At 37.9% G+C, this 21,261-nt stretch overlaps 1 protein-coding gene across 1 annotated transcript in view; it reads left to right on the top strand.

The window, feature by feature from the left end:
* The window catches only part of SYNE1 (spectrin repeat containing nuclear envelope protein 1), a 429,497-nt gene that overhangs the window by 306,170 nt on the left and 102,066 nt on the right, over positions 1-21,261 (top strand). The window contains 12 exon segments of the mRNA XM_042446890.1: positions 541-672; positions 2,675-2,871; positions 3,808-3,940; positions 4,401-4,583; positions 5,168-5,317; positions 5,951-6,127; positions 7,853-8,008; positions 16,026-16,181; positions 16,648-16,818; positions 17,893-18,026; positions 18,839-19,043; positions 20,148-20,330. Of these exon segments, the coding sequence (XP_042302824.1) occupies positions 541-672; positions 2,675-2,871; positions 3,808-3,940; positions 4,401-4,583; positions 5,168-5,317; positions 5,951-6,127; positions 7,853-8,008; positions 16,026-16,181; positions 16,648-16,818; positions 17,893-18,026; positions 18,839-19,043; positions 20,148-20,330 (1,977 nt within the window).

Here is a 21,261-nt window from a genome sequence, read left to right on the forward strand (position 1 = left end):
TCCAGGGGAGCCTGCCAGCTTCCTGCTTCTGCCTTGAGCTTATTCATTCACATTATTAATATGCAACTATTACAAAATTCAAAAAAGTCTTAAATCTGAAACACTCAAGCATTTTGGATAAGGTATACTCAACTAGTATTATACATAATAGAGCACAAAACAGTTTTCAGCAAACAGGTCGTATGTAGCTTTATCCTGACATCCATTTTAAAGTTAAATACTGTATTGACCTGTTCAAAATCAACACAATGGGACTCAACAGGTTTTTCCCCCTGTTCCTTAGACCATACTGTCCATGTTATAGCTGCCTTTTCCACCCCTGAACTCAGGAGATTTTGCCTGCAAATCTTGTAATGTTTATTTTATCTAACCAAAGTATTACTTTCTGCAAGAGACATGCATACATGTCGCACTAGATGCCTGCTGTATACATGATACATATGTGGTGCCTAGTTTCAGCCAGTTTAGATCTGGGTAGTAGTCTTTTGGAAGGCACTGCAAAACCAGTTCATCTTTTACACTTATAAATATGTTTTACAGACTTGGACACATCTGGAAGAGGATTATCAGGAGCTCATAAGGCAGCTGGAAAGTATTGAAACTAGCATTCCTGGTGTTGGTTTGGTAGAGGAGTCTGAGGAGAGGCTTGCAGATCGCATTACACTGTATCAGGTAATACTGGTGATTATCTGTTACTGTTTTATTGTCATGCTATAGATGGCATCTATCTTTTCTTAGTGATTATGCACTGTCTTGTACTGTGGGCAGTTTCATACATGGTAGAGGTTTTGCAACTCTTCTCCACCTCCTCCAACAGAAATTAAGTCCAAGTCCCAGTGACAGAACTTCTGCTATTAGTGGAATATAGAGGGGCTGAAAAAATGTTTTTTCCTAAGTACCCACTAGTGTATTTTGTTGCAGTCAGCTTAATGGAGAGTGATAATGAAAGGAGAACTGCACTAAAAATAAAGCAAATTTAAAATGTATTGAAATGACAAACAAGAAGGTGAAAAGCAATAGATGACTGTAAAAACTGAATAATATAAAATACATTGTGGTAATAGCAATAATAAAATCTGTCTAATTGCTCTGAAGTGATTGGATTCTGTCTTGTCTCAGAAGCTAAACAGGATTAATACTTAGAAGGGAGAATGCCAGGGAATACCAGATGCGGTAGGCTATATTCAGAATAAGACAAGGGCAAACCTTTTCTTAACAAATTTTCCAGGCAAACCCTATCATAGGTTTGTCATATGTCAGAGTCAATTTGAAGGCACATAATGAGAACAATAGTGGTGAAGATGATGATGATGATGATGATACACTCACTAAAACATAATTACTGCCAGTGTGCCTACCATAAAGCAGACTTATTAAAATGGTTACAGTATTGTTGTTGTTGTTGTTGTTGTTGTTGTTGTTGTTGTTATTATTATCTTAGAATATGTATACCCAGGCAAAAATGAATTGTTAATTAAACAGTTCCTTATCCTTAGTCTTGCAATCTTAAAAGGTAGGGCACACAAGGAAAAAGAGGAAGCAGTGAGAGAAAGGATTAAGACCAAGCAGAGGTTGGCTGCTCTTCTCTTTGTCAGAGGCTGACAATTGAATGGAAGGAAGACATCTCGCCAGCCTTTGTGCCTTTATTCTTGTTCACAGCACTCCAACACACAGAGAATGTAGTTATGCTTCGTGTTTGCTTCTCATAGGCAACTGAGTGACCACTGTACAAACAGAAGGTTGAACTAAAGAAACTTTTAGCCTTTAGCTGGGGGGCTCCTGTTAACCTCTTGGGCATGTGGGATATCTCAGGACTTTCTGTATCCCATGCTGTTTCACATATACATGAAACTGTTAAGAGAATTAGCCTGGTGTTTTAGGGTCCAATGCCATTAGTCTGGGGATGGCATTCAACAATGCTGATTTCTACTTCAATCCAAGGGAGATGTTTCAAGTTCTAAATCAGTGCCAGTTACCCGTAAAGGACTGGATTAAGGCAAAGAAATTGAAACTTGATACAGACAAGAGAGACATGCAGAACTCTTTCCTAGAGGTACTGAGTTTGGCCATGTTGACACATGCCTTGGTTTCATCCCATTTGGGTTACTGCAATGCACTCTGTATAGGGTTGTCTTTGAAGAATGTTGGGAAGCTTCAGTTGTTCCAAAGAGCTGCAGTCAGGTTATTAACTGGGGGTTGGTTATAAGAAGCACATAACTCCCTTCTTGCAACTCTATTAGCTGCCATCCAATTTCTAGATACAATTCAAATTTGTGGTTATAAAGCCTTATACGGCCTGGGTCCAGGTTATTTGGTGGACTGTACTGTCCAGTAGGAACCTGCCCATGTTTTAATCACCTGGGGAGACCCTTCTCTCTGAAGGAGGTGGAGGAGAGAGGGAATGTTGCAGGAAAACAACATCTAGTACAAATCAGCTAAAAAACCTGAACACCTTTCACTGAAAAGTTGCCTGTCATCTCTTTCCCATAGCTCCCAACTGCCTGCAGGAAAATTAAATGGATTTTTCTCAACACCTGTCAGAACAGGAAAAATCAAAAATTATCATACCCAGTGCTGGACTGGGACAAATGTTTTTGTTGGTGGTGGTGGCGATTCAACAACAGTGTGGTGTTGAGTCATACTCTTCTTTCTTTCCTTTCCTTTTTCATTACAGCATCTTAAAACTAGCCTGACTGAATATCAGCCCAAACTTTACCAAGTATTGGATGATGGGAAAAGATTACTGTTCTCTGTTACCTGTTCAGAACTGGAAGCTCAACTAAACCAGCTAGGAGAACATTGGTTAAATAATACTAGTAAGGTCACCAAGGAGCTGCATAGGCTGGAAACCATACTTAAACACTGGACAAGGTAGTGCTAATTGAAACGGTGTCTTACCTGCTCACTGTATTACAGTATATTTCATCAACCAGATTTTGTCTTTTGAACTTTATCTTTTTCATTTGAATCTTTGAGAACATCCCTTGGAAATGAATCCTGTTTGTTTCAAATAGGTTGAAGTGCCCTAAATTGGTTAGAATTCACTGCATCTCCAAAGCAGACAGTTTTGCTTCCAGTGCTATTTATTATGATAATTGTAAACATTTCAAGCAAACATACACATACATGTCTATAACATTTTTCACTACCTAAATAGGCCTGTTTTCTGGGAAAGGTGGGATATAAGTCAAATAAAGAGATAAATAAAAAGCTTGTTTAATTACTTCTTAATGTACACTGCCACAACATTATGACAGTGTTTTGAAATACTTCATCAGCTCTGTAGGCTGGATTCCATTTGAGATAACCACTGGAACAGTGGGTACCCAGCAGGCTTGGGGCTGCATTTGGGAAAGGAGGATTACATAATTATGCTATGCTAGTGTAATTCTGCAAGCACAACATTTGAGATTGAGTCCATAGATGGTTCTGTGTATCCTGTTCAGTTACTGAAGCATAATTTGGAGTAGCAAGCAAGCACCATATTCTGTTTTACTTTTTAAAATGTGAGGCTTTCAAATTAGCAATTTAAGTGTGCTAAGTTACAACCCTGTAGAAGGCACTGATAAACAATAGTTTCCAAGATGCACTTTAAAAAAAATGGGCTTCTGTAACAAGAAATGTGTGTATTTAAGCGGTTCTGTGCAAATGATTACATGACTTGATAGAAAAATAATTTGCAGTCCACCATCTGTTTAAATTAACATAAGCTTTTTTAATAATATAAGAAAAATGATTTTGTCATAACACATCAGTATTGCTGGATATTTGAAACTGGTGCAAAACCCTTCTTTATTGTTCTCATAGATATCAAAGTGAATCTACTGAGCTTATTCATTGGCTCCAATCAGCAATGGAGCGTCTGGAGTTTTGGACCCAGCAATCTGTTACAGTACCCCAAGAACTTGAAATGGTTCGAGATCACTTGAATGCCTTTTTGGTAAGTCTGAATAGAAATCTAAGGCATCTTTGTATCTTTTACTGATAATTGGAGACCCCCTTTCATAGCAATATCGTAATCATTGTTTCAGTAATGAGAAAGAGATGGATTAGTTCCTCCTTCTGGCCTGAAAAGTCAGGGTCTTTTTGTTACAAAAAACAAAAACAAAAACCAACCCAGTTGAAACCTATACTGTGTACAATGTATCAATCTGTTTTTGTTTCCATTTTATTAACCAGCAAAACAGATTTGTAATCAGAACTATTGTGTTATTTTTCAGAATAAATAGATTTGCTTTTGTGTTCTATAAAACTCTTACTGCAATACTGTTCTTATTAAAAATTTCCAAAATATAATAATTCATTTCTAAAGGCATGTTAATTAATTTTAAATAAAAATTACTCTCTTGTTGTTAAACTTTGATATAGTGATTAGTTATAACAAATTATAATCTTTTCAGGAATTTTCAAAAGAGATTGAAGCCAAATCATCACAGAAGTCCACTGTTTTGAGCACTGGAAATCAACTTCTTCGGCTAAAGAAAGTGGATATTGCATCTTTGCGAGCAGGCTTGTCACAGATTGACAATCAGTGGACAGAGTTGCTCACACAGGTTCCTGTAGTGCAAGAAAAACTGCACCAGGTAGGCAAATGCTGGTTGCTATATTTTAAGTCAGTAAATCTTCTATCACAGTATATTAAATTGTAATCGAAGCACAATTATGTGGGACTTGACCAACTGGAATGTACACATTTTTTTAAAAAAAAATAATGGAGTTCCAGCCCCCCTAGTCTGTTTAAATTAATCGTATTGTTTTTAATTTTTAATTGTTTTGCACTACTAAAATTGATTTTACTTGTACTTAGATCATATGATACGGGTAGAATATACATATTTAAATAAAAAATTAAATTAAAAGAGAAACAATGTCATGTAGCATAAAAAGAAATGATAACTAGGTATTAACAAAACCTCATTAGTATATTTACAATTATAATCATCCAATTTTGGTAAGTTCTGTTGTGATATAGAATATTCAGATGTGTAATAAACATGCCAACTAAGTATATCCTTTTCTCTTTCAGTATGAATTTTTTTATTTATTCAGAAACTTTTTTTTTGCCACGGTAAAACTAAAGAACCTGTACAGCATGATGTAATTAGAAAAGCAGCTGTTCTTTCACATATCTTGAAATTTAGGTGAAACCATTTTTAATTATTTGCAGCTTCAAATGGACAAGCTTCCTTCTCGACATGCCATCACAGAAGTCATGAGTTGGATTTTACTGATGGAAAACATAATTGCTGAGGATGAAGAAAACATAAAAAATGTAGTAGGACACAAAGCTATTCAGGATTATCTTCAGAAATATAAGGTAACTAATAGGATGCTTTGAGACTATATGAAATATCAGCCCACAGATATATTGAGCAAAATTTCAGAACTATATTTGAAAGTTTCAATACACTCATGAATTAAAATGTGAATGATTGAATTATGTTACCAGTCCAGATAACATTACTCTAAAAATTCCAAATGCTCCTAATGGAAGTGAAGGAAATGTTTATACTAATGTCAGTAGATACTGGTTTGAAACTTGAAAGCATTGCTGGAAGCTGCAAGATAAAAGAGGAATTGGTCATCATTACCATACCATCTCCTCCTCTCAAGCAGATAGCCTCCATCAACTGAATCTCAGACTGTTCTGCTAATGGAAGGTGCCCTGCCTTTAGTGGAGGAACAGCTCTGGATCCAACCAAATCTTAACAATTAGATAATCTTTTAGAATCTTAGAAGGTTTTTTTCAACAAGTTTTCTTCAAAGAGAAGCTATATTTCCACACTGTATTATTTATATGTTATAAAAAAGCTTGATGTTGTAGTAGTAGTGTCATATTTAAAAATAAACAAATAATTGGCTAGAGCAACTGCATGGGGGGCAGAAGACTGATCTTTTCTGTCTTTATTTCTTTCTTTCTTTCCTTCCTTCCTTTGTTTCTTTTTATTAGGGCTTTAAGATTGACATAAACTGCAAACAATTAACCGTGGACTTTGTGAATCAATCAGTACTGCAGATTAGTAGTCAGGATGTGGAAAGTAAACGCAGTGACAAGACTGATTTTGCAGAACAACTTGGGGTGATGAACAGACGCTGGCAAGTTCTCCAAGGTCTTATAACAGAAAAGGTAATGAAAAAAGTTTTTTATGTTTGTTAGAATTAATGGAGGAGATATTTATGCATTATCAGACCATGGAGATGTTATTTTTTCATTCTCTGATTGAATTCATACATTGGCCTAAAGGTAGTTGCTAGTCCCACTTGGACCCTGAATCAATTACTTATTGATAAATTAGCAATGAAGTAAATCTGATTGATTCAGTGGATCTACTTTATTTGGAATCAGTAACTTCGTTTAGGCTGATGTTCACCTCTAAGGAGGTCTCTTTCCTGAGCTGAATTGCTGCCAATAAGTGTCAGTGAACTTTATTAACTGTGGTATGTTACATTAATGAAAATAGTGGATAAGAATGTAAAACTGATTATATTTTACTTCTTTATATAGAAAATTGTGCAGTCAAATACCATATATACTCGACTATAAGTTGACTTCATGTATAAGTCAATGTCAGGTTTTGGAGCCAAAATTATGGATTTTGCCATTACCTATGGATAGGTCAAAGGTAAAACTTGGAGGCTCCATTAGTGTGTGTATGTGTGCATGCAGCAAGAGAGACTTTCATTGAGGTTTTTTGCTTCAGCATTCAGTTTTCGTTTCAGAGAGGCTCAGGCAGGAGAGGGACTCTTAAACAAACGGCAATATCAATCAGTCACCCAGGACTCTTTGCTTGTCTCAAGAGACAATGAAACTCTCTCTCCATGAGGGAATCTGAAAGAGCTGCTGTCATATTACAATAGTGATCTGTAAATAATTCGACCTGGGATTTTGGGGTCAATTTTTCGTCATAAATTTGTAGACTTATAGACAAGTATATACGGTTTATAATATTTGATGAATGTTAAAAACATTTAAATACTGCTTGAGGAATTCTGGAAGTTTTAGTCAAAAAATATCCATTTCAGATAACAATAAACTGTGGTTAATTAAAACAAAAATGAAAATTGATATCTCCTGAAGTCCATATGACAACAAAACAAGGAAAGTACATAGCTCTGGAGGGAGGCTGGGCTTATTTCAATTACAGATAAACCAGATCCTATCATAGCTTTCAAAAGCCACCAGTGAGTTCATAAACCACCAATAGATTTGTCAGGGTGAAACATTTTCTTGTAACCATGTGCAGCTTTTCCATCAGTTTTTAATTTATATAAAGTATTATTATTATTATTATTATTAGGCAGAAAACAACAACAATTAACATACACAACACATCAGTTAAAATACATCACTTAAAATACACATCAATTTAAAAGGACATGCATACAGTTTAAAAGGACAAGATATACCCATATTAAAACAATCCACATTTTAAATTCCCAGTTTAAAAATCATCTGGGTAAGTCTGATAGAAGGGACTGATCTTGAATGCTGTTTTGAATTCAGACAGCATATACAGCTATTGAATCTCTTCCAGCAGTTCATTCCACATTCTAGGGGTGGCTGAAGAAAAAGTCCTCTGGCTGACAGTTGCCAACCTAGTCTTGGCTGACTGGAGTAAACCTCCGCCAGAGGATCTGAGTGTACATGGCAGATAATATGGAAAAAGGCAATCCTGTGGGTAACCTGGACCCAAACCATGCAGGGATTTAATAACCAATGCTTTGTACCTTGCCTGGAAACTAAGTGGTAAACACTACATTTTATGAAATCATTGTAGTGACATGATTAATTGAATTATTTCTTATAAGGAATATATAAGTATGTGTGCATGTGTGTTTATCTCTTTTTTAGATTCAGTTGCTGGAAGGTTTTCTGGAATCTTGGACAGAATATGAAAATAGTGTTCAATGCCTGAAAACTTGGTTTGATGCTCAGGAGAAGAGGCTTAAGGAACAACGGAGAATTGGAGACCAGGCTTCAGTTCAAAATGCTTTGAAAGACTGTCAGGTAACAAAAGCAACAACATCAGAATTATACAGCAATGCAAATAGAATAGAGCTAACTCTAAATTATATAGTGAGAAAGGAGAAGGCAGATTTTTCTTAAACATCCCTATATGAATGCTACTTTATGAATAGTAGTGGTGCTAATACAAAAGTATAATAGTAGTGTTAATACAAAAAGAAAAAAAGGGGTTTGGTCTCTTTAAAGCAGTGGTGGTGAACCTATGGCATGTGTGCTCTCTCTGGCCCACAGAGCTCTCTCTGTTGGCAAGAGTGCCTGGTCCTCCTCTTCCATCCCCTTCCCTTGTCTTTAACTGGTTTTGGGAAGCCAGTTAAAGGAATGAGAGAGCAGGGGGGGAGAAGGAGCAGGCGCACGCCTGTGCCTCTTCCCCCCCTCTTCTCCTGAAGCCAGTTAAAAGCAGAGGAGGATGCTGGAAGGAGCGGAGCAGGTGTGCACCTGTTCCTTCCACCACCAACTCCTCCCCCCCCCCAGTCTGGTGCCTTTAACTGGTTCCCCAGGCCCAGTTAAAGGCAGGGGAGGGCGCTGGAAGGAGTGGAACAGGCATATGCCTGAACCTTCTCTCCCCCCCCCCCCCCCCCCATCCCTTTAACTGGCTCCCAGAGCTAGTTAGGCACAGGAGGGCAGGGGTTGCCCTTGCCATCCTTTGAGGCTAAGAGATTGTGACTTGTGTTGGTGGTGCCTTCAAGTCGTTTCCAACTTATGGCAACCCTAAGGTGCAACTATCAAGGTGTTTTCCTGACAAGTTTTATCAGAGGGGGGTTTGCTATTGCTAGCCTGAGGCTGAGAGAGTTTGCCTTGGTTTCTCCCCCAGATGCCCCACCCCATGGAAGTCCTGCCCCTGGAAGACAAGAGTCCCATCCTCCCCAGCACCGGGTAATACCTGGTGTGGGAATGCCACTGAGTCTGGGCTCTCAGTCTCTAAAAGTTCACCATCACTGCTTTGTTTTCTACTAGCTTTCTTTCATTCTTTTTAAACAAGGACTAATAGTTTATTTTTATTTTTGCCCTCTTCCCCTCCCCCCCTATTTTTTGGATACTCATGAAGCCCATTCTTTTTATTTCTAGCTTGGCATCATTTACATGAGAGCCATCATGGTATAGTGGTATAGACTGCCAGGCCATCTGTCCAAGACAAATATTGGTGCTGCGTTTTACAAGTAATGCTAAGTGCTGTCTAGACTTAGCCCCTCTTCTTCCTTTTATCATTGCTTTGTGTCCATGAACTATGAGTTGTTAAGGTTCATGTACTTGCTCTTTTGGCCTAGCTATCATTCTATAACTCAATATGTCAATAGATCATCTGGATCACTCCCTTGCTTTTATTAAATTATATAATTTCTTGGCTTTGATTTAAATTCCAGACCACCCAGAAATCCCATAGATCTCTTCTGACCTTCTCATGTAAGCCATTAGATAGAGATTAATGTTTTCTGTTCTTGGGGAAACTCCCCCCCCCCCCAGGACTACATTTTGAATTCTGCTTTAGCCTTTTGCTACTGAATGAAAAAGGCACATTATTTTATAAAAGTAAGCAAAATAAAATGTTTCAGCTATTTGTTTCTATAACAGTGACTAACACTTTCAAAAGGGAAGTCCCCTTTGAAACGTTAACTGTTCCTGATTAGTTTGTAAAAATAACATTCTGAGGAAACACTTGTTTGGATGAATGTAACATTCTAGATCTTGTTGAACTAATTTTATTGTCAAACCTCTACTTATCAAAATGTTATTATTGATTACTTTGGGCAGAATCCAGTGATGGAGGTCTGCTGCCAGAGATACATACTATATATACTCAACTATACGCTGACCTTATGTATAAGTCAAGGTCAGGTTTTGAGGCCAAAGTAATGGATTTTGCCATGACCCGTGGATAGGTCGAGAGTAAAACTTGGAGGCTCCTTCAGTGAGTGTATTTGTACGTATGGTAAAAGAGACTCTCATTGAGGCTTTTCTTCATCCTTTCAGCTTTCATTTCAGCCAGATGTGAGGACAGGAGGGGGACTCTTAAACAAACAGCAATATCAATCAATCACATAGGACTCTTTCTGCTTGGCTCTTTTATGCTAAACTTCTCTCCACACTGCCTGGGGAAATCTGAGAGCTGCTATCACATTTCCATAGTGACCTGTAAATAAGACCTGGAATTTTGGGGTCAATTTTGGGGCATAATTTTTACACTTATGGACAAGTACAGATGGTAATTTAGCAAAAGCAAACAGAATGCTTCCCTGTTCCCACTGTACTAAAATTCTGCATTGACAAGTACTTGGAAACTCTATGGAAGTAGTTTTCTGCCAGCTCAAAAGTCTGCAGAAGAAATGGGGGATTAAGGAATTTCTATTGTGCCAACACAATATTGGATTTTTTCTAATTTTAAATTATTATTTTAACTTGGATGTTGAAATAATAAAAAGTAAAACAGAGTCAATTTGTGCTAATGCTGAGCTGCAACAGAGGGGGCTAGTTGTGGTGTCACACATGCATGCATATGTCAGTGCAGATGTTATGTTTTCATACTGCAGTGTCTACAAGGAAATGCACATTTGGTTGTGCATGCCATTGTCCCTGTTGTCTAGTCAATGCAGATGTGTTCCTTCCCTCGTGTCAGCCGGCACTACCTGTGGACAAATTTTAAATAAATGAATGTGCAAGGCATGAAAAAGTAGAATATGAGGAGTTGAGTGCTTCTTCCTACCGTCCTTTCTCCCTGTCCACAATGGCAATTTTCAATCAAACCACATTAAAATTCAATAAAGTGCTAGGCTGCACTAATTTTCATTTCAAACAGTATATCAGTGATATGCAGCAGTGTCTCAATGATTACTGTAGGGATATCTATTGATATAAAGTTTTAGAATTTATTTATTTTTTTCTGATGAAGTTTTTCTGTTAAGTTTCAAGATTTTCTTCCTGATGAAACATTCAGTACAAATTTATTGGGGTGCTGTACACTCATTGGAATTGTAGGTATGAATGTATTTATTTACACAGAAATATTATTTTCTCCACTAAAATGTTTTTTTTCTACACAGAAACTGTTGTTTTCCATACAAATGAACCGTGTGTAAATTTTGTGCAGGATAAGCTACCAATGACAGCATTTTCTGTACAAGAAATAATATTTCTTTGCAGAAATAATGTTCTATTTGCAGAACATGTTGTTTTCTGCAGAAAACAAACATGCACATTTTTATACAGAATAGGTCCCAAACTGTGAAGATTCTTGTCAATCCAAGATTTCCTTCTCATCAGCATTTCCCAACACTTGAAAAACATGAGGGGAGAGATTGACCATTTTTCAAATATTTCTGAATTTTCTTTCCATCCCTAATGGCACAGGAAGATAAACAAAATCCTCTGCCTCTGAGCAGCATATTTCTCCAGTGCCCTAATTCCTTCATGGTAATTGTGCCCATGGCTTTCCCCTTCTGCCACCACCACTTGGTTACTTATACTGCCATAGTGTGGTGATGTCATTGGATAATCCACATAGGTCATCATAACCAGTGCTCTTTAATGGTAGACATATGAGAGCATGGCAACAAGAAAACAAAGGAGAGAAATGATGCATTTCAACAGTATGAAATGCGCTGAATGCCAAATAGCCTGAAAGCAGGTGGTGCTAACATAAAAAGGCAACACGTTGTGGGCAATAACCCTAATTCATCTACACAGTTAAATACTTCAAAGCTATTGACTTCAAAAGAATGGATGGGCACAACTTCCTCTGAGTTGTGCCTTAATTTTGTTACCTCCATTCAGCTAAAGCAAATGGGTTGTGTAATAAAATGTTTTTGCTTTAATTTAGCAGCCAAGTGGCATATAGCAAACATCCAAAGGTTAATGAAATCATGGGTCACAGTGGGCCAAAGGCCTCCTCACATATACTGGCAAAGCTTTGATCTTTTTAAAATGGAATAATTTTTCTTTGTCTTTATACATTCCAGTATAATTGGAATCAAAAGTTAAAGTTAATACCTGTTCTGACAGAGATCCAATTTTCCTTAGACAGTTAAGGACAATCTCATTTTCTACAATAAATCAGAAGCAAGTATCATGATCTAATTGAGTTATGAGACTGGAAGGATAAAAATCTTTCCTTTCTAATATTTTTGACTGGCTGTTTTTTTTCCTCATATGATTTCAGTCCAATAATATTGAAAGCATTTTAGTCCTCAGTGGGGGAAAAAACCATTGAATGGCAGTCCTCTATAAACTTATGCTGGAACTAAGTGAGGATTAGTTGTGATGATACATATGCATAGCATTGCACTTTTAATTTGTATTAAAATCTGCTGGGAGATTTCTCATTTGCACTTGTTGAATCTTTATCTTGTTATGAAAACACTGAAATTCTGGACCATGCCAACCACTATCATGTCAGGATGCATAGGGAAGCCATTGAAATCCACAAACACCTGGACAATTTCATCAGGAAAGAGGAAACCCTTGAAGTAAACAAGGTTTGGCTACCAGTCCTGAAAAATAGCAAGATCAAGACTCAACAAATGCAAATGAGAAACCTCCCAGGGCTAGGGGTTTCCCAGCAGACAATGAGCACTAATCAAGCAGACACTAATCCTCTTTTGCATACCCTTCCACCCTGAGGCCTGCCATCAGCAACAGAACAATACACACACAAATCACTCCTGCCTTTCCAGGTCACACATTATATATACCCAACTCCTTTCAAAGCAAGCATTCTCTTAAGATGCCAGCCACAGATGCTGGTGAAACGTCAAGAAGAAACTCTTCTAGAACATAGCCACATAGCCCGAAAACCCCACAAAAAACACCTGAGACTGTTCATTCAACTGTCAAACAGCTATTTCTTTAAAAACACAATCCTCCCCTTCCATTCTCCAGTCTTCCAAATGCCTTCTAAGGCACGTTACAGACTGCCCAAAAGTGGGCGGTCTGCTGCCGCCATCATTAGCTGCGCCGAGAAGCCCCAGCAGCCAGACCGCAAGGCTTCCCGGTGCAGCTAAAAAGAAGCGCCGAAATGGCGCTTCTTCTTGGCACCCGGAAGTGGTGCCACGAGGCGTGAGGCGCACACTCGTGGCATCACTTCCGCCGTGCCACATCGACGCTGTGCGTCCGAGACATAAAGATGGCAACGCCCATGTGGACAGGCACTGCCATTTACTATGCGCTCCGCACGTACTGCAGACGAGGCCGGTTAGGAAGGTAAGACCCTTCCTAACCCTAGCACGCCCCTTTCTAACCCTAGTACGCGCAGAGCGCGTACTAAATGGTCGTTTGTAACGTGCCTAAGACTCCTGATGTTTAGGTAGATCCTTGCAATTCTTGCAATTTGAATCTACTGATTCATGTTCTAGTATCTGGAGCAGAAGGAAACAAGCTGACCCTATCTTTTACATATTTTTTCAGATAATTAGAAATGGTTATCATGTCATCTCTCAGTCTTCTCTTCTCTGGGGTAAAGATATCCAGTTCCCTAAGCTATTCCTGGGACCCTGTCGTACACTTTACTGCACACCGCACTGCCCTCAAGCTGGCCCCATTCCATTGCCCGGCACCAGGCCATTCCCATTCAGTGCTTAGGCATGTCCTTTTACTCTGACGGAAGCTTTCCATTTGAGAAAATGGACACATCTCAGCACTGAATGGGAATGGCCTGGTGCTGGGCGATGAAATGGGGCCGGCTTGAGGACAGTGCGGTGTGCAGTAAAATCTGTTTTTCATCGGTCGCTCGCATCCCCGCCTGTGCCCAGAACTCTGACAAAAGTGTGTGCGATAAGGTATGATTTCCAGATTTTTTACATCTTAGTAATCCACCTCTGGATAGGTTCCCTGGATATGTACTGGACATAACATTCCAGGTGAGCTGTGACCAAGGCAGAATACAGTGGTTCTATTGCTTCATTTGATGTGGATGTTATATGCAGCCTACAATTACATTAGCTTTTTGGGCTGTCATATGACACTGTTGATTCCTGTTGCTTGTGGTCTTCCAGGCCCCTTAGATCCTATTTAAATGTACTGTTGCCAAGACAGGTGTCAGTCATCCTATACTTGTGCATTTCAATTTTTTCTGCCTAAACATAGAACTTTATATTTATCTCTGTTGAGATTTATTTTGTTAGTTTTGGCCTAGTTTTCCAATCTGTTAAGGACATTCTCAAACCTAATTCTGATTTCTGGAGTAGTAGCTACCACTTCTAATTTGTTAAGTGTTTTCAGGGATGAAAAAATTGTTGGGGGATTTATTAAAAATGTCCCCCTAAAAACCTCAAGCCTTCTCCTTTTCACATTGTATATCATGCTGGCTAGCAGCTATTGCTTCCCTTACCTATTAATATTTCAGTACCATTTCTTAAGTTAATTTTTACAGGGGATGTTTTCCCCCCTTCAGTAAGTAATCCTAGTTCATCAAGGGCAATGTGATAAATCCAGCTGTGTCCTGTTCACAGATGAGCTTGTGATCTAGTGGACAGCTTCACTATTCAAAGAGAAAGGAGGAAATTTAGGTCTCTTGTGGCCCTTGATTCCCCCGCTCCAGAGTACTTATGCACATACACACTAAACACACCCCATAAATACAACAAAAGCTACCTAGATTATTGGAGGCAAATGAAAGATTTGGAGATAGACTGGCATATCCTTTTATAATACCAAACGTCTCTGCTAGATTAATTTCTCTTTTGTAAATGGAAAGAATCTTTCCATTCCCAAATAGACACCATTGAATAAAAAGGGGATCTTTGACAACTCACTCTTTAGTATGCAAAGGGATCGTGTAGCACTTTTGAGACTAATTGAAATAAAGAAGTTGCTAGGCTGAGCTTTCATAGACTTCAGCCTACTTCGTCAGATGCATGTTTGGAGTGGAGAACCCAGAGACAGACCTATATAAGCCATTTGTATGTGAGAATGAATCTGAGGAAGTAGGCTGAAGTCTTCAAAAGCTCATTGTACCAATTTTTCTTTGTTGTTTTAAAGGTGCTACAAGATCATTTTACATACTGATTTTCCAGACTAACACAGCTATACCTTTGAACAGCGGTAGGCAACCTGTGGCCCACGGGCCGGATCCGGCCCGGCGAAGCCTTGGGACCGGCCCCAGCCCAGTCCTGCCGCCGATTGCCGCTGGGGCCTTTGGGGGACAATTGTCTATAGAAGCCTCAGAAACATGTATTTATATTAACATTTTTTTAAAAATCAGCAAATTTTTTCACATGTCCGCCATTTTTTTCAAACAAAGTGTCCTCCATTTGAAAATTTTGCCCTACATTTGTCCCGGTTTATTTATATATTTAACTTTTTAAAAAATTATTTAATTATTTATTTTTTTACTTTGGCCCCCCAGTTGTCTGAGGGACAGCAACCCGGCCCCTGGCTCAAAAAGGTTGCCTACCCCTGCCTTTGAACGTCACTCTTTAGCCAATAAAGTTTGGCTACTTGCTAAAATGAATGGAGGCAAATAAAGCCACTGGCTTGTCTTATTACAAGATCTCCGGGATTTGAATCAGTGATCATTTCATGTGTGAAATCAGCAGAAGACTGTGAAGAATTATGTCTTTTAGAAAAAACCAACATTAGTGTAGACTCAAATCCCATTCACAAAACAGCCTTGAATAGATCGCTACATCTTAATATTTGCTTCATATCTTTATTAAGTTAGGAATAGTGAGCTACACCAGCCACATTATTTTTGCTAGGAAATGTTTTTGCCTATTAAAGCTTCACTGCTGTAACCACTTAAATTGGAAATGAACCTCTCTGTTCCTGCTTCTGAGCACACTCTGTTCCTTTTCTGATGGCACTGTAAATTTTCTATCAATAATATTATCATTTCAATAAATGATGGTGATAATAAGACACTGGAAATTATTGGTGGTGAATTCTGCTCTTCAAGAATTTTCAACCTGTTTTAGCACTATTGCTGATAATGTCTCCATTAACTGTAATGGTGAAAATATGCAATAAAATCAAATGCCATGGAAATATGTTTTGTTTGTTTGTTTTGTTTTAGGAACTTGAAGAGCAAATAAAAGCAAAGGAAAAAGAAGTTGAAAAAGTAGAACAGAGTGGGCTTTTTCTGATACAAAATAAAAAAGAAGAAGTCTGTGCTGTTGTCATGGATACCCTGCAAAAATTAAACCATTCTTGGGCAAGTTTGGACCACATGGTAAGCACATTTGGCTGTACAAATGAAAAGAGGAATTGTACACAACATTATGTCATGTGCAAAATAGTGAAATATTTTTGCTAGAAACTGTGTTTATCTATAGTTCTTACAGATTTTTGGTTTAAAGTAAAATATTCCTTGAAATATAAAGCAATAATGTGTTCTTGTTCAGGTAAAGTCTATCAAAATTCATTCTGTAGCTTACAACCCTGCAAAATGCAATGTTATCAATAAACTAAGCAGTTTTAGTGTACCAGTAAAAATAAATGCAAAAAAAAAAAAGCCATGAAACCTCTGGAAAGTGAACATACTGTCTAATTTCATTTTTCATGAGGCTTACACTTATGGGAAAATACAATAGCATTTGAAATGTTGACCTTTTGTTTAAAGTGATTTAAATTAGACAGCAAATGGCATTCATACCTTTAATATTTATTACACTTTGGTTTTGTTTCATTTTGATCAGGTTGGCCAACTTAAAATATTGTTGCAATCTGTCCTTGATCAGTGGAGCATTTACAAAGCAGCTTATGAAGAACTGAATAGCTACCTGATGGAAGCCAGATATTCTCTCTCTCGTTTTCATCTCCTTACAGGTTCTTTGGAAGCAGTGAAAGTCCAAGTAGACAACTTTCAGGTAAGATGTGAGCACCAAAGCATATCAAAAAGTAAGGAATTTTGGGCAGCACTGCAAGAGAACTAACTGTAGTTGTTATTGCTATTACTGTTGCTGACATGCATTTCTATCCTGCCCTTTTCCCATTAGTAGAACTCAAGGCAACTTAAAGCTTATTAAAATAACTACACATAAAAAATACAAAACAAATCATTATGTGTGTGTGTTTTTTAAAAAAACATATACAGCTAAAATTCATTAGAAGACAATTTAGAAAAAGCAATGTCTTATAATAACGTGTGAATTTTGTGATGTTATGGGGGATGGGACTGTGGGCATTCTCTCCTTCTACTTGGATATATAGAAGATACACATCTTTGTTCAGAGCAGAATGTTAATATATTTGTGCTATGGCAGTACACCTGATATTACATGTTTTGTATTTTTGCTATATTTTGGTGCTGGCCATGTGCCGTAATAAATTTTTAAAAAGCAGAAAAATAGCATGTCATTAAAAACTCATTACAGTTTCTCCCCTGCTTGAGCCCTGGTGGTGCAGTGGTTAAATGCCTGTAGTGCAGCCACTCACTTACAAACCACAAGGTTGTGAGTTCAGTCCCTGCCAGGGGCTGAGGGTTGATTCAGCCACACATCCTTCCAAGGTCATTGAAAGGAGTACCCAGGTTATTGGAGGCAATTAGCTCACAGTTGTAAACCTCTTAGAGACTACTAAGTGCAGTATGAAGTGTTATATAAATGAAGCTGCTATTTCTAGCTGCTATTGCTTCACTAACATCATTTTTGACTTATAGTGGCCCTGAGGTGAACCTATCAAAATTTGTTCAAAGGGGGTTTGCCATTGCTTCTGAGTTAGCGGGTTTCTTGGCTGAATAGTGGATTTGAAGCTTGTTTCCCAAAATGCTGTTCTAACACTCAGATCACTACACCATATTGACTCTCCATTTCATCATTTTAGTGCCTGCTAATTGACTAAGAAATGTGGCCTTGAAAATAAGCTTTAAAATGGGTCTTACTACTTTGGTATTCTAATAAATTACAAATTTCTTTCTGCTTTTTTGTTTTGTTTTGGTTTAGAACTTGCAGGATGAATTGGAAAAACAAGACCATCGCTTACAGAAATTTGGATCAGTGACAAATCAGTTATTGAAAGAGTGTCACCCACCTGTTACAGAAGCACTTAACAATACTTTAAAAGAAATGAACCTGAGGTATGATGCTACTCCCAAATGTATTTTTAAATAAATATTTATTAAATAAATAAAATCTATAATACAAATCTATTTTATTCTAAATAGAACCAAAATTATTTCAGCCAATATAAAAAAAGACAAATATCATTTTTGTCACTGTGTTTCAAGACAAAAAGGATAGTTTTAGAGAGTGTATGACATTGATATACAAAAAAATAGATACACATATACAATTATATTACAATTCAAAGTATATGTTTTAAAATAAATATGTTGGATATTAGCATGTAGAGCACACCATGATGCTTCCAACCTTTTTTATTTAATTTTTTTTTGCGAGATGGTGATGATGATTATATTTATTTATATCCCATCCTTTCCCCAAAACTGGGACTCAGAGTAGCTAGTGGGTAGTTTGTTGTTTTATTTTGCTTTTTTGTCTTTGACATGAAAGAAGCATCCAAATTATGGCCAGCAATAGAGTACCTCCTATGCAGCCCTTTAGTTCTTATTCCCAAGTATTTATTAGGGATGATGAATTCTTTTTACATATTTTTCATATATATTCACTTGATTGCTTTTCTGTGGAAATTTTAAAAAATAGATTGCCACAGAAGATGAAGATTGGTTTCCAAGAATATTATAATGATAAATTTATGTAGTTTAACTTTTGCCAAAAACTTTCTGTGAGAAATAACTAAACTGACTTGTTGTTCATCCTGATATTCTGAGATTATGGTTGAGTGATTCCCTAAAAGTCATTCTACGGTCCTTTCTCTTTTCTTCCTGTCAACTGTTTTGTATCATAATTCATTTGTTAAAATCACCAGGTGGAACAATCTTCTAGAAGAGATTGCTGAGCATTTGCACTCCAGTAAGGGGCTACTTCAACTCTGGCAAAAGTACAAAAACTATTATACGCAGTGTTCGTCTACTGTTCAACAGTACGAGGATCGAACAAATGAACTTTTGAAGGCTGCATCCAACAAGGAAATTACTGATGATGAAGTGACTGCCTGGATTCATGATTGTAATGTGAGTAAAATAAACTAAAGGCTGCATAATTATTACATAACACAGAATGACAATAAATGTTCCTGAATCTAAACATGTAAAAAAAAAAAAGCCTACCTGAATGACCTGTCCAATTTGAGGGAATTTGGGAGAAGGATGTGAGGAAGACATTGCTCTGTGTACATTACTCTTTCTATTGGTGGTTGCCAAGCCATGCATTTACAGAGTGCGCAGGTTTTGCATCTACTGTAATGTCCCTCACAAATGTAGCACTTTATTTTTTCCCTTTGGAAAGTCATAGCAGATCCTGTTTCCCACAAGCTGTAAAAAGGAATTTATATATCCAGTTGTGAGTATATATAAAAGTCTGTGAAAACAGCTACACTCTTCTGACACCTTGTGGGAGCTGGACAGATGCATACATCAATGTCATGTATGAGTGCATGCACATGAGAGTTCATAGATAAAGTGCTTGGGGTGTACTTTGATTCCTACCTCACTGTGCTCAGAGTATTTGGCAGTTTCTTTCCATGTGAACCCATCCCCGAATTTAATAATTATGTACATCCAGGGTGGACAACAGTGAGAAGCTAGAGGGCTGAAATACCACCACTAGGAGACCTTGGAGGGTTGTGCCACCATTTAAAAAAAAGGGCAAAGGAATTTTGCCCCAAAATGCCATCCAATGCCCTGTAGAGACTGTGGGTAGAATGTCAACATGTTTTTGGCCCTCGCTGGGCCATTTTAGGCTGTGGAGAAGCCATTTTTCAAAACAGAATTGATTAGAAGTCACTTCCAGCTTACTTCTTTTTTTTAAAAAGTCCTTTCTTTGGACTAAAATGGCCAGTGGACCCAAAACATGGCAAAAAATTTTCCAAGAGGGCATGGGGAGTTAATAAGAGGGTTTTTGTTTTGTTTTGTTTTTTGTTTTAAGATTATTATTTTTTACTTTTTTAAACCTTCAAGGGCTAAACCCTAATGGCTACAAAAATGACTCTAGGGTCCACATGAGGCCTGTGGTCACACTTTGTTCACCATAGAAATGGCTCCTCAGAAGCTAGTTGTATGCTGATCAGTATGACATATTTGAATGTTTGCAGCAGTTTTGTTCCACTGTTTCTACAGGACCTCCTTAAAGGGATGAAGACTGTGCAAGATTCTCTGTTTGTTCTGCATGAACTGGGGGAACAGCTGAAGCAACAGGTGGATCATTCTGCTGCTGCAGCCATCCAGTCTGGTCAGCTGTCTCTAAACCAGAATATATCTTCTTTAGAACAGTCTCTCAGCAGGCAGAAGTCCACATTGCAGGTAGGGATCCCATTCTTGCCTCTTATCCTACCATTTTAACTCCCTCCTTCCAAAAACCTTCAATTATTCACCAGTACTTAACTGATATATTTTAGGAGCTGTCATACTGTCACATTTTTAGCATGCTAACTCAAGCTATGATTTGTTCAAAAGAGACTGGCTCTCACAGAAAAAGCATTCCTTCTTAACACATGATTGCAACGCCATTTTATAACCATCATATTGATGGTTATAAAATGGCAGCTGAAGATGCCAGCCACAGATGCAGGTGAAACATCAGGAATAAACTCTTCTAGAAAATGGCCACATAGCCCCCAAAAAACCACAAAAAACATCATGATTGTTTGATAAGTTCCTTTACAACATTTTGCTAAAATCCTGTTGGGAGAATTCAGCAGCATAAAAAAAATTGTACAAGGGGTTGAACTTTTTCATAGGTTTGGACCAGTTGTTGGACAAGCACATATATTGACCTGTTTCTCAATTTTAGCTTTATGGGTTGAGAGTAAATTGACTGTTGCTTGGCTCAGTAACATGGTACCCACTGTCTGATTAGTTGGGCAGACTAATGTGATCCAGCATAACTACCCTACATATGTTTACAATATGGTTTCAGGCCTGACTAAGAAACAGAGACAGTCTTGGTAGTTTTGGTGGATGACCCACACAGGGAACTGGACAGGGTCTGTGTGTCCCTGTTAGTTCTGCTGAATATGTCAGTAGCTTTTGATACCATCAACCATGGTATCCTTTTTGGGCATCTCAATGGGAGGGAGGAACTGTTTTACAATGGCTCCATACCTTCCTGGAGGAGCAAACCCAGAAGGTGGTGCTGCAGGACTCCTACTAGACCACATGGTTCTGTTTTGTCCCCTGGGCTATTCAGCATATACATGAAACTGCTGAGAGAAATTGTCCTGAGTTTTGCAAT

The sequence above is a fragment of the Sceloporus undulatus genome, chromosome 1, assembly GCF_019175285.1.
Source record: "Sceloporus undulatus isolate JIND9_A2432 ecotype Alabama chromosome 1, SceUnd_v1.1, whole genome shotgun sequence".
Classification (NCBI taxonomy): Eukaryota; Metazoa; Chordata; class Lepidosauria; order Squamata; family Phrynosomatidae; genus Sceloporus; species Sceloporus undulatus.